The sequence below is a fragment of the Danio aesculapii genome, chromosome 24 (genome assembly GCF_903798145.1).
Source record: "Danio aesculapii chromosome 24, fDanAes4.1, whole genome shotgun sequence".
In the NCBI taxonomy this organism is placed as follows: Eukaryota; Metazoa; Chordata; class Actinopteri; order Cypriniformes; family Danionidae; genus Danio; species Danio aesculapii.
Window position 1 is genome coordinate 12,882,135 of NC_079458.1, and position 13,989 is coordinate 12,896,123.

Genomic DNA, 13,989 nt, shown 5'->3' on the forward strand with positions numbered 1-13,989 from the left:
CAACCGTGCTGAAGGTGATACTTCTTTATAATTGGACATGGTGGAAACAACGGGGAAGCATCTGGACAGCCAAATAAAGTGTTGTTTAGGCACAAATAATAGTTACACAGTGTTTTTTTCCTCCCTGCGCTCATGAGCTAGAAACCCAATCGACTCAGTGTCTTTAACTCAAGCTCACTTAGCTGAAATCTAATGGAAGTTAGATTGGTCTGTTTGATTCCTCTGCCTTTTTCCATTTCTCTCTTTGTATTTTCTCTTACCTGTGTGTTGTGGAGAAGTGTCAGGTTACTGATTTATTCTTTCTCTTCTCTGTCGCTCAGGGTCCTCCGGGCCGCGCTGGTCTTCCTGGAGCTGATGGTTTGCCGGGACCCCCTGGAACTATGCTCATGCTGCCGGTAAGACCCTAAATGCTGAAAAATAAAGAAACACACAACACTGCCATTCATGTACTCAGCAATAATACATGTAAATAGTTGTATTTATGCAGAATTCTTTACAGTTTACTGTTGTTTACAAGTGTTGTACAGTACTGAAAATACCAAATAAAGTCACATTTAATTTTAATGTACAATTCACGCAATTAGCAGACTATTAGATGACTTTTAGCTCAATAAACTTCTAATTAGCTGCTTATTAGTTACTAGTAAGATAGTATTAAGATATTGGGTAGGACTAGGGATATAAGATCATATTTTAAGTGCTAATAAACAGTCAATATCTTTAAAATAGGCACGTAATAGGCCAGTACATGCTAAAAAAAAGCAATTGCTTGTTGAAACTACTTTAAATTGTGTTAACTACATTTAAATTGAGTTGAAACAACACCATTCTTAATTGGGGACAACATAATTGTTTTATGTTTAATCCGCTTACATTTGTAAAAACTATTAAGATAACTTAATCGATTTGTGTTGGGCCAACATGAAGGAATTTGTGTGGAACCCAGGCTTTTTTACATTGTAGTATATGGTCTGACTTGCTACTTACAGTTTTTCTCAGTGGCTTTGGTGCATTTCTCACAACACTATTTACATTTGCACAACAGTTAATGCATTTCTCAAAACAATTAGTACAAACTGCAAAATCTAGTTGATAACCTGCAAAAGCGTGTCACTTGCTCAAAATAGAGAGCTCATTCCACAAAAGCAAGTATACATTTCAATCAAAGTGTCAGTTTCATCAAGATGAAAAGCCCTGACACCATTGTTTATGAAAAAGACAGTCAAATGGCTTTGTCATGTTTTCATTATGACAGTTCATTCTCTACATTTTTTCCAATGCAATAAAGTCAGATTTTGGTGACACCTCCTGAAAATGTTCAAGACAGCACAATATACTATTTGCACAGCCATTTGAAAACTACAGTAAAGTTAAACATCACTGCATTTAGTGAGGTATCTGATTACAAGACACTGAATATGTATGTTTCAAATTTTTACTACAGATGCTCTTTACAATTCTAATTTCACAGCATTGTGCAAATGAATAAATACACCCTTATTTACAACAAACATAAACTTCCATTGGGTATAGCTGTGCACAACTGTAAACAATACTGCAGTACATATTGGAACTGAACCTACAACATACATAGGTCTGTAAATCATTCATGAAATTGTTCAATTTAGAAGACATTTTCAGGAAAATAAAAGATTTTAATTTTTTTTTAATAAAATTAGCTTGACAGATTTTGACAACTAGTTCAACAATTTTGCATGTAAATACTCAAGTAATGAAATGAGGACTATTAGTTTTATATGGAATGACTATTCAGCATTCACAAGTTTAGTTCATTTTGACTGGCATGACATAAGCAAATGATAATGTTATAAAACAGCAGAGAGTTGTATAAAAGCAAATGATGCATGTCCAAAAGCATTTGCAATTTGTTGGAAGGAATGAGAAACTGCTACTTTGATCTGCACAAATGACTAACTGTTTTGAGAAATGCATTAAATGTTTTGCAAATTTAAATAGTGTTGTGAGAAATGCACCGAAGCGACTGAGAAAAACTGTAAACTAAAGTGTTAGGCAGTTTTCTTAATAATTACTGCATGTTTTTAAAAGCATGTTGTTTAGTCAAAGCATTGAATTCACACTTTTACAATGCATTTATTTAAGTATTTATTCATCTTTGTTAATAAAAATACAGTTGTTCATTGTTAGTTCATGTTAACTCAGTGCATTAATTAATGTTAACAAGCATTTTTTGCTGTTTGTTCATGTTATGCAATACATTAACTAACATGAACTACTTGTCCTGTATTGTAAAGTGTTACAAAAACGTGATGTAAATCCTAAACAAATATTCACGATGTTGCTTTTCATAGTCGATTAAATATTAAAATATTATTTAGATAATAATTACTATTATAGAATATAGAATAGGCCCGCACATTATATTGTTTCAGCATCGATATCCTATATAATCACATCACAGGATCTTTAATGTCAAGTTGGGTTTTTAATTAACCAGGAACCACGTGATTTGTTCAGAACATGTCATTTGTGAAGTGTATTTCTATACTGTGAAAGACTTTCATTTGGATGTATTGTTAAGGCCTGTGAAAGTTTACGATAGCAAGTGAATTGAAAGCATTTTGGCAAAAGAACTTATAGTTTGTAGCTTTAACAATGATTAATCGTATTTATTTGTATTTTAATACAACAAAGTCTATACAGTGTTGTCTTGGACTTGATTATTCTATATTAACAATACTGTTAGAAAATCATAAAGCAATGATTTTTTTTTTATGTGTATCATTGTTCTATTGTATACATCTATGATTGCAAATTTGTTTATTATATTTTATGCAGATGCACTTCTCAACGAAATCATCTAAATCCAATAACATATTGCAATAGTTATATTCAAATCGCAATATATCGGTTTAGGTTTAAACCTAAAATGAAAAGGTTTATTTATTTCTTGCATATCACTACAAAGATTGAATACCTCCATACCTCAATTAAAAAAAAAACAAAAAAAAAAACAAGATAAATTAAATTTAAAAAGTAAAAACAACCCTTCAAAATATATTTCACAAAAACATACGTCTATATTACACCATTTATACACAACCTGCATCCTTTCCCAAGAAGATCTATTTTTCTATTACAAAAAAACTATTTACAAATACTATTTGTTGACCCTTAAACATATATTGTTTTCATTAAATAATCTACAGAGTGTCTCCTGGTTCCTAAAAAGCCTCCAAGTAAAGCTACTCAATTGGGCTGACATCCATCCAATGACCAACAATACATCTCAATAAAACCTTATTTTTATATACATTTTTGCAAAGTTTGCAAGTTTTGCAAAGAGATGCAATTTACAACAGCTGTTAGACATTTTTTACAGCGAATTCCCCAAATTAAATTCCAGAATAAGAAAAATAAAAACAAAGCTTTCTTATTATAGCCCATTAGAAAAAATCTCAACCCTGCACAAGTCTAAAATTTCATTCATAATGGTCCCAAAAGGGTCTTAAAAAGTCTTAAATTTGACTTGATGTAACCTGCAGAAACCCTGATCTAATGCCCGTAGTATGGTAGCACAACCATATAATTTTGTCCTTGTTATCGCAATGTCTTTTTTTGCAATATCACATCCAATACTCATTTAATGTAATATTCAAATTGTTGATTGTCTTATTTGCGTGACTATATTTACATATACATATTTACAGTACACTGTAAGTGAATAATTATAATTTACTATAAATTTACAGTAACTTACTGGCATTTACATTTACAATAGCACTGTAAATATTATTACAAAATTACATGTCCTTGTAAATGTACAGACTTACCGTTATACCAGCCAAAATTGGCAGCAAGTAACTGTAAATTTAACAGTAATTATTTTTATAGTGCACTGCAAAACATTGCTGTAAAATTTACAGTATCACTTGCAATTTTGGTTGCCAGTAATACAGTCAAATTTACAAGAGCACTGTAAATTAACAATTATAATTGTGCTGTAGATTTACAGCAAAACTGTAGAAGTTGCACTTGTACATTTTACAGTATTACTGGCAATTTTTACAGTATTACTGGCAAAAATTACAAGCACAAGTTTTACAGCCTAGTTGTAATTGTTAATTTAGAGTGCACTTGTAAATTTTACAGTACTACTGGCAACCAAAATTGCCAATAATACTGTAAATTTTACAGAAATTTGTTTTACTGTGTATATTTACAGTAAGTGCTTCAAAATTAAGTGACAACTAACACTGCTCATGTTTTGTCAGTTTCGTTTTGGTGGTGATGGAGAAAAGGGCCCAGTGGTTTCAGCTCAGGAGGCTCAGGCTCAGGCTATTCTCTCTCAGGCCAGGGTGAGTATGAGCACAACAGAAGGGCCAAATGTTTCAATGTGTGTTTCGCTGAGCGGGAGCTGGGACTCTTTTTAGGGAAGGGGTGGAGCGCTGGGTCGAATTCACTCTAGCCTTGTTTAAGCATTAACAGAGCAGCACAGACTAGTTAAAAATACTAGCAAGGTTCACGACCTGCAAGAGGGCGACCCTGACAGGTGTTGCAGACTACAGTAGTATTTAGACCCATCTTTGAAAAACATGGATGTTTCTACACCTCCTCTGAGTAAAGAGAATAGATGTTGTGTGTGTACGTTTAATGATTTTATGGTGATTCTGGGTGCTTGGTTTGTGTCCGCAGCTCGCCATGAGAGGTCCACCGGGTCCAATGGGTCTCACTGGACGATCTGGACCAGTGGTGAGTTTATGCGATTCGCAAACGTCCCAATCAATCAGAGCATTTTAACGGCTAAATGACTTTTTATGCACATATTTAAAGTTTATCACTGTTACTTATAGGCATTACACTAGTATAAAGATCTGAATCTGAATTTTCATCAGTGTCAAAGGTCTGGAAAAATTGGTTATAAATATTCAAACACATCAATAATAAATCAATCATTTTCATAAATCAATAAATCAAGCAAAGTGCCCTTTGCTTTTAAAAATGCATTAATAACAAGTGCAAAATGTGGATAAATAGGGAGTTTAAGTGTCAGCTAACAATTTAAATGACAATTTAAGCGCCATTTTTTAGGAACAAAACAAAGAGTCTAATGTGAGAAATGGCATTGTGTATATTGCATCAGCTGACTAAACTTTTGTTTTATAGTGAAATTTGACATTTCCATTCATACAATGGGAAAATAATAAAAATAAATAATAAAACAAAACAATAATAAAAAAAAAGTTTTGTGCAGGATCAGAGCAAAATACTTTAGTTCAATCATCTTTTAAACATATCTGTATCAAATCATTCTATCTGCTTTGTAAACTTTTCTTTTCTGGAAATTTTTATAGTTGTGTAAATTGCTTCCTTGTCCTCATTTGTAAGTCGCTTTGGATAAAAGCGTCTGCTAAATGACTAAATGTAAATGTAAACTGACATCCTCGCCCATTTCAACGAGTGTTGTCCGATTATGGCAAGCAAATGTCATGAGCTAAATGGGATGACATAAATATTGCCTTTTCATTTCGGTCCATTGCTAAAAAGACATAAAAACAAAAAAATTACAAGTTTAACATGCGTTTATCAAAGTATTTTATCCCTTACACACAAGTATGAAATGGAGGTGGATGCAGATTAAATTCTCTCCAGGACTGAATCTGGAGTGGAGTCCTGGACTTTGAGAAGCACTGCACTGCAAGATCATAAAACCATCCCATAAAACCATACTATATAAAGTATTTTATAAACTGTTTAATAAAATAAATGTTGACTGAAAAAACCCATATAAAAACCCAAAAAAACATATTAATTTTAATTAATTGTAACATATGTTAATAATAAATGTGTAAAAATATATACAATTAAATTAAAATGAAAATAAAAACTGTTCAAATTTACAATATTCAATTTCAATTTCAATTGTAATTTCAAATCAAAATTACAATATTATCTCAGGCATACAAAAACAATATAAACGTAAAAAAACACAGATATAAAACAGCCATGCATGTGTGAGTGTGTGTTTATTATACTTAAAACAACAAAATATGTTTAAAACAAATGTTGTATGTTAATGTATGTTAACAAACACAATAAATGTTAAACATTTTAATGACTATTGTTTTTTTTATAATGCATTATTTAAACAATGTTTGAATCCCCAAATACTAATTAATACTAATTGTGTAGTAAGTACTGTAATTGTTTGGCTGTAGAAAAGCAACTAACAGATAACAGAAAACATCTCATTATCATTCATATTCCGATGGACATATTGATTTCAATGTTTGAAATATCATATATGTAAAAAAAAGACTTATGCACTTTACACTAATGTTATCAAAAGCAAGAACCACGGCATGCCTGAGCAAAACATGCATTATTTTTGGAATCTGCACACCAAAATGAGTAAGAAACAAGAGCTGGATGTACTGGAGGAAGGTCAATATTTTTTTACAACACAAATTATCCAACTAAAACAGTCCCTAAAAAATCTATAGCTATAATAAACTTTTGAGACATGAAAACCACAGTCATGTCATTTCGTATTTACACTGTGTGACTGATTGAGCATGAAACGATGAGACAGTGAAATCATAATCTTTATATAAGTTAAGAACACAGCAACTGTTTAATGGCTGGTTGTGAATCCTCAGATGTGCAATTCAAAAAGCAGATAAATGAGAATCTTGGATTTTCCAAATCAGTCTTTATGGCAGGCTGCAGTTTTAAGAAAACATGCACAAGTCAACTCTCAAATTATCTTTTAAATTAGCTAAAAAAAAGAAAACTGTCTGTCTGAAATAGCAGCAATTTTAAAATCATCTGTTTTGCAGTGTTAAAGAAATGTAACATCTGTCTTTTGATGTTTTTTTCCTCTAAGAAAATGAAGAGAAGTGGGAAAATGTATGTTGTGAAAATATCGCCACCTGCTGTTTGTTTACATACAGTGCAGATGTTTTAAGCTTGCTGTAACTGTTAAAAACGTCTTGGTTTTGTGTATTTTTAGTCTGATGCATCTCTTTCTGGTTGCAACCACATTTAGGGTCTTCCAGGTCCTCCTGGCCTGAAGGGAGAAGGTGGCGATCATGGTCCTCAGGCAAGCTAATAATGCTAATCATCAAAAGCCATGCTAAACAATGATCTACTTACCTTATTAATAAAATATATTTCCACCACAGGGTCCAAGGGGAATCCAAGGCCCAGCAGGGCAAATAGGAAAACCTGGAAAGAGGGTGAGATATTGATTATTATCTATTAAAAGCATACACATTTCTTGAACGTGTGGTTTATAGTGTTGTCACCATATTGGAATTATCTAACTTTTTGATATGATAACATAAATTATAGTCATGCTTAACCAGTGGAACCTACTCTGAAACTGTAGCTTGATAAGCATTGAGGTAAAGTTGATTTTATATTTGCATATTTATACTTTCACCTTAATATAATTTCAGAAAAGTATTCTTTGCAACTTCTAAATAGGGAAATCATATTAGCAGCCAATGACTTTCAAATTACAGCATTGTTGGTCATTTAAGTAGTGCTAATGTTGTTTGGAAGTCATACTTACATGCGATTTCAGACCGAATATTCTAAGTCGCAAGAAAATGTCACTGTTCAAATATGAACGAATGTGCGAATATAAAACCAACTTTACCTCAATTGGATAAGCTACCTAATAAAAGTTGCTAAGGGACTGTCAAACAACACTTCTAAAAATTAGCTATAGTATCTACACTAAAATTGACTTAGCTAGTTATATCCAAGCTACTCTTTTCACAAAGATGTATATCACAAAAATGAATAAACATTCAATTTAAGTAAAATATTTGATACATAAAACAGTATAGCCTACTTTAATTATAATCTCAAAGCTTAATGTTTAATTACCCATAGTTTTCTAATTTCTCAGATTGTCAAGAGTCAAAGTAGCTACAAAACAAATGAAACAAAAAAAAAACAATGTACAAAAAAAATGTGACAAGTGAAGAATGTGATCTTGTAAGATGATGCTGTGCTGCGTCAGACATTGCTGGTTCACTAAATGGGATGAAGCTGTCGTCAAGCTACTTCACTACTTGCTGGAAAAAGTTTAGCTACTGAAAAAAGCTACATCATATCATTAGTAGCTGAGCCACTGAAAAATGTAGCCTAGCTAGTGGTAGCTAGCTACTGCCCAACATTGCTCTTAACACACCTCACACCACAATAAAATGTAATAATCTGAAAATCTGACAAATTAGAACCACCAAGATAATTGGGACATTACCTAGGATTGCCAGAAGAGGAGAAATTGACAAAAAATCAGCCTGGTTATCTTGTGGTGTGTGTCCAGGCTTAAAGGATTGCACTAGCACTATTCCTCATAACCATTTGAGTGTATGGTTAAAAACTAGCTTAGAGCGCCATCTGCTGTTTAAAACTAAACTCAGAATCGATTCAAGAGTGAATAGAGATGCATTTTGAAAATCTCTGAATCGATTTAGAATTGATTTCTTGAACATTTTTTTTCCCCACACAGCTCTAATATTAGACAGTGAAGCATATGTAAAAGAGAGCTCAGAATTAGCCCACTTAGAGAAAGATTGTATCATTTCAGATATTTCATTATCAATACATATCTAAATATAAATAATTTTGACAACATTAGTTGGGTCACATAATACTGTAGTTCCCAAAAGTGATATAATGGCTGATTGGTGTGTGACAGGGTCGTGCTGGAGCCGATGGGGCCCGAGGAATGCCTGGAGAATCTGGATCTAAGGTATAAGAATTATTTGTTTGACCTTTTCATGCTCAAGGTAAAAAGTATGCTGTACTGCTAAACATATTGCTTGATTATCTTACTTGGTCATCTTCACAGGGTGACAGAGGTTTCGATGGGCTTCCAGGTCTGCCTGGTGAGAAAGGACACAGGGTGAGTATACAAATACAAGTAGATGGATAAGTTCGTGATAATTGTCCAGTTTTACCTGCTGACAAAAACACAAAATATTGAGTGATTTAATTCAGCCGAGCAAACAAAAAAGAAACTCAATCTAATAAAGATTCTATTTATTAAATGTCTAAATATATTAAAATGAATTTGCATAAAGACACTACTGTATATGTATGTTGTAGACTGTGTTTGCAGAATATTCCATGCAAAAGGTGCTGAGTATTTAAAAGCCTTTTTTCCATCTCAGTCCGCACTTTAGGAACAGACAATAAATAAACATCCTGTGACCGACGGCCATAGTTAAGAACAGGCTTTTTGCAAATGTAACTCTGTAGATATGATGAGAGTAAACCCAGTATAGATTTGTAAACAAGGATATGCCCATGCTTGAGCCTACGAATGGACAAAGCAGACCAACTTACCCTAGTATACAGTACACAACAATGGGTAAGGGATTTAAAATGTTATAAATCTTAGTGCACCATGGTAAACAGTATCCAATGCATGCAGACTTTGAGATGAAGCATGCATATAGATAACATCACCGTAGTCCAATATCGACATAAATGTTGCATCAACTAGTTTCCTATAGCATCAAAAGAAAGGCAGATCTTAATTCTAAAATAGAAGCCTAAAAACACTTAGAATGTTTTCACCAATTGCTGAATGTAAGAACTAACAGAAAGTGTATCATAAATTAAAATTCCAAGGTATTTGTACTGGGACACCAATTCAATCTCTGTACCACGAGTAGTAGTAATAGAATCAAGCTTTGATTAGTTTGTTTTGAATTTGAAAATAGCATAAGGTTTGTTTTATCTGCATTTAAAACTAGCTTTAACTCAGAGAAATTATGTTGAAGTACATTAAAAGCGATCTGTAGTTGCGAAAGGGCCAGATTGGGTGTAGATGCAGCTGTGTATATGACTGTATCATCAGCATAATAATGAAACGCATTACTACTAATGCATTGATTATTATTTATTCCCCCAAATTTGAATTCAATTCAGTTCAAGTTTATTTGTATAGCACTTTTTACAATAATTATTGTTTCAAGTTCAAGTTACAATCAGATACAAGTTATTATATTCAGACATCAATAACCTTCAATTTTCTAGCATATAAGTGATGTCTATGTGTACGTGTTTAATGAAGTGTATTTGTGTATTAAGTGTATTTGTTGTCGTCGAAGTCCTCGATGGTTGGCATCATCTCTTCACAGAATAACCTCATTAATTTAAAAGAACATAAATTAACATAATAAAATGTTTATAAGTTTATATATTTGCCTTTACATTAACATTTTAATAACATTTTATAGTTGTAAATATGTGTAACATATATGTAACATTATATTCAAATTAATTAATGAAAATGGTAAAAATTGCAAGGAAGTTACAGGCTCAGTTACAAGCAAGTTAGCAATTATGCACTTCATTGTAGTAATATATAATACATTATAAATCCAAGAAGAATCATGAGATCTTCAGAGGTGAAATTATTCATTAAAAGTCAGGTATTTCTAGCCTGTTCCCATGTCAACACAGGTAATAATTACAGGATCCAAAATGACTCCCTAGATCAGGGAAAAAAGGATTATATATTAAGTCAGATGTAATAAAGAATGACGCTTCCTGTCTTTTTTGACAGGGTGAGAACGGCCCTGCTGGACCCCCGGGACCAACTGGAGAGGATGGACCAAGAGTAAATGCTTATTTTCATTTACCCTCTCTCATTATATTGGTTCAGTTACTAGAAAAAAAAAATATATTTTTACCTTCTTCCTTCTTTACAGGGAGAAGATGGAGAGATCGGACCAAGAGGACTTGCCGGTGAGAGCGTAAGTGTGTCTTGCATTGACTAAATGCTTTATTTCTTGTTGGCCACCAGGGGGCAGAATCTCCTAACGGCCTATTAGGATTCCTATTAAAATTCAGATGAGAGAACTTGCACATTTTAATCAAAGCCTTTTCATCTCAGGGGCCGCGAGGTCTTCTCGGCCCAAGAGGCCCTCCTGGACCTCCTGGACAACCTGTGAGTGTGTTTTTAATGTGTAATCTGTGAATCTGAAGCTGATTGCTCTCTTCTAATCTTGCCCAATTGATTTCTGCAGGGCATTGCTGGTGTTGATGGTCCACAGGGTCCCAAAGGAAACATGGTAAGAGACATGGATCTCTAAAAAATGGCATTTTGTAGATAAAGTCATGCTGATAATACTTGTTGAGTGAATCACTGTGGGTTCTGCACATATTTGTCCAATACCAATATAAAGCTGTCTAATGGGAGGTTTAAGGTGAGACACTAGAGGCAAGTAATATTTTCATGCACCTGTCATTTTAGAAATGTTTGGATAATGTATGGAAAACATACTAAATACATTTTAAAGTCTTTCATTTGTCACATTTTATGTGTTTTTGTGTCTGTAGGTTTTAATTTCAATAAAAAAAAGATCTATTTGACTTATTTGCATATTTAAACATACGTTTTAAAAACTTGTAATTATAAAATTTGTAAACATGTTGATAACTATGATAATTCACCTGCAATGTCTCATGTTAAACTGCATTACTTACTGCCACAGTCCCTTCTGAAAATAAACTATGGTTTTATTACACAAACAGTGTAGAAACCATTTTCTTGGATGGATTGATTACTATATGTATAACTACAGTTTTATACATGTATACAATGGTTAAATTATGGTTAGTGTAGCACCATGTCTATTGTTAAACTACAATAATCATGTTGTTGTTGTTTTTTTGTAGTAAAACTATGGTTATTTTTCATAATGGAATGTACAATATACCCTGTGTAGCAAAATACTACATTAACATGTACATGTAGCATATTCTACATTTAGTATATCAAATTCAAAACATGTTTAGTTTTTTAAACCAGATTACGATCAACAAAAATAACCATTACCTCATCCTTTTGATGAAATCTTAATGTCAAGTCATGATCTCACAATTATATTAAGAACTAAGCACTAAACAGATAAAAGTTAAGCTACTCGATTAGCAGCATAATGCTAATCTTATACAGTAACTAAACCCACTTTAAACACTGAGGTAAACAAACTGGACATCATGTTGTGAGCATTCTACATTCTGAAGCACACAAAAGTGTAATTGTCCTCATTTTGCAATATTTAGCATTAAAATGTCCATATAACATTCATAATTGTGTTAGCGTATTCACTGAGTTAGCATTCTAGCATGTCAGAACACTGCTGGTGATTTGATGCATTGAGGTGGTAGTTGACTTGTACTGTGTTATTGTGGTAAACAGGGGCCTCAGGGAGAGCCAGGCCCTCCTGGACAACAGGGAATACCAGGAGGACAGGTGAATACAAATACACACGCAGACACACACACAGAAAGACTTAAGACACATAGAATCTGAGGTATTACTGTAGGGCCTGAGGATTGAGAATTTTTAGATCCCTACAGATCCCTTGCAATCCCATTTCATCTGTGTCTCAATTTTCTTTTCTATATCGATGGTTGCCAAGGTCTTGAAATAAAAAAGTGACAGAATTTAATATCACAAAGTTATCAGTTGAATTATGTTAGTCATTTAGATATGCTAATAAAGATGGCAGGTTACAAACTGAATTTAACATGACATTTAAACATAACATGACATGACATATTCTGTAATATTCTTTCCTGTAAATAAACTATGGTAGTCTTTGTTTATTTATGTTTATTGGGGCTTTGCTCAATTATCGAGAAGATGAATTCATAATCGAATATTCTGATTTACTATAATTCAGCCCAATTCATATAGCTCTCATTTTTGGGTTCATTTTTTATCTTTACTATAATTTTTCAATCTTACTTCCGAGCGTCTCTGTGGCGCTGGATCTCAAAGGGCACAGTGAAACGATCTGAAGTATTTCTGTAAGCCTCCGCTGGGCTCAGAGGAAGAGGGCAGCTGAAAGCGGCTCATTCATAACACTCCACCTGCAGCAGAGAGCTCAGATTTCCCTTGAGTGAACACACACACACACAAACTCATGCACAAATACACTGAATCAGCCACTGTAAACACACACACACACACGCACACACGCACACACACACACACACACACACGCACACACACACATACACACACACACATACACACAGTAAACACACACTCAAGTCCACTGTGCAAACATCAGTGACCCTGCCAACACACACACACACACAATAAGGCTAGTATTGTAAGTCATCAGTTTGGGTTTCTCTCTGTCACACATTTCGCTCTGTCGTGTCAACAAAGACTTACGTTTGGTGTCTGTTTTCTGTTGAACAGGGTCTTCCAGGTCCACAGGGACCCATCGGACCACCCGGAGAAAAAGTAAGTCTTTTGGAATTTTTATAATTGTTAGGAGATTGTTTTGAACATGAAGCTGAAGCAATTTTATGGTACATACAGTGGTGATAAAGATTTTATTATTCTTTATTGGCTTTAAAGGGCCTTTGCATTATATTTCTTCAAAGTTAATTAAGTTTCATTCGATTATTCAAACATTATTGGTGTAGACCATTTCAATGTGTTGATGTCATTGACCCATGAACATTTTCTGCTTGTTATCAAACTATTTCATAACTTTAACAAGAGGCAATTCAATTATAACTTAATGTTAATACACCTATCATAACATTATTTATCAATATGTGGCTCTTTTGGATTCTCGGAAATTATAGAAATGAAAAATGTAAAACAGGAAATACGTTGGGAGCATTGTTTTTCTATTGAAAGAACTGGTCACCGAAAGGTCATTTGGGAATCCAAAAATGAATATTTTATGGCATCAATGTGAAACTTAAAGGTTTTACATTGCAAAAAATATATATTTTGTCTTGTTATCAGAAAAATTATTACAAATGAAGTGACAATGCTAAAACAAGAAAAAATACCTTTATTCAAAGACAAAAGTAAATAAAAAAGGCATAATTTTAATAAAAATCACTTAATTTTAATGTTATTATAGATAGATAGATAGATAGATAGATAGATAGATAGATAGATATATAGATAGATAGATAGATAGATAGATAGATAGATAGATA

At 33.1% G+C, this 13,989-nt stretch overlaps 1 protein-coding gene across 1 annotated transcript in view; it reads left to right on the top strand.

Moving 5' to 3' along the window:
* The window catches only part of col11a1a (collagen, type XI, alpha 1a), a 130,497-nt gene that overhangs the window by 47,587 nt on the left and 68,921 nt on the right, over positions 1-13,989 (top strand). The window contains exons 12-24 of the mRNA XM_056451152.1: positions 321-395; positions 4,254-4,337; positions 4,675-4,731; positions 7,028-7,076; positions 7,159-7,217; positions 8,696-8,749; positions 8,849-8,902; positions 10,574-10,627; positions 10,719-10,763; positions 10,904-10,957; positions 11,037-11,081; positions 12,215-12,268; positions 13,229-13,273. Of these exons, the coding sequence (XP_056307127.1) occupies positions 321-395; positions 4,254-4,337; positions 4,675-4,731; positions 7,028-7,076; positions 7,159-7,217; positions 8,696-8,749; positions 8,849-8,902; positions 10,574-10,627; positions 10,719-10,763; positions 10,904-10,957; positions 11,037-11,081; positions 12,215-12,268; positions 13,229-13,273 (729 nt within the window). The remainder of the gene's footprint in view (positions 1-320; positions 396-4,253; positions 4,338-4,674; positions 4,732-7,027; positions 7,077-7,158; positions 7,218-8,695; positions 8,750-8,848; positions 8,903-10,573; positions 10,628-10,718; positions 10,764-10,903; positions 10,958-11,036; positions 11,082-12,214; positions 12,269-13,228; positions 13,274-13,989) is intronic.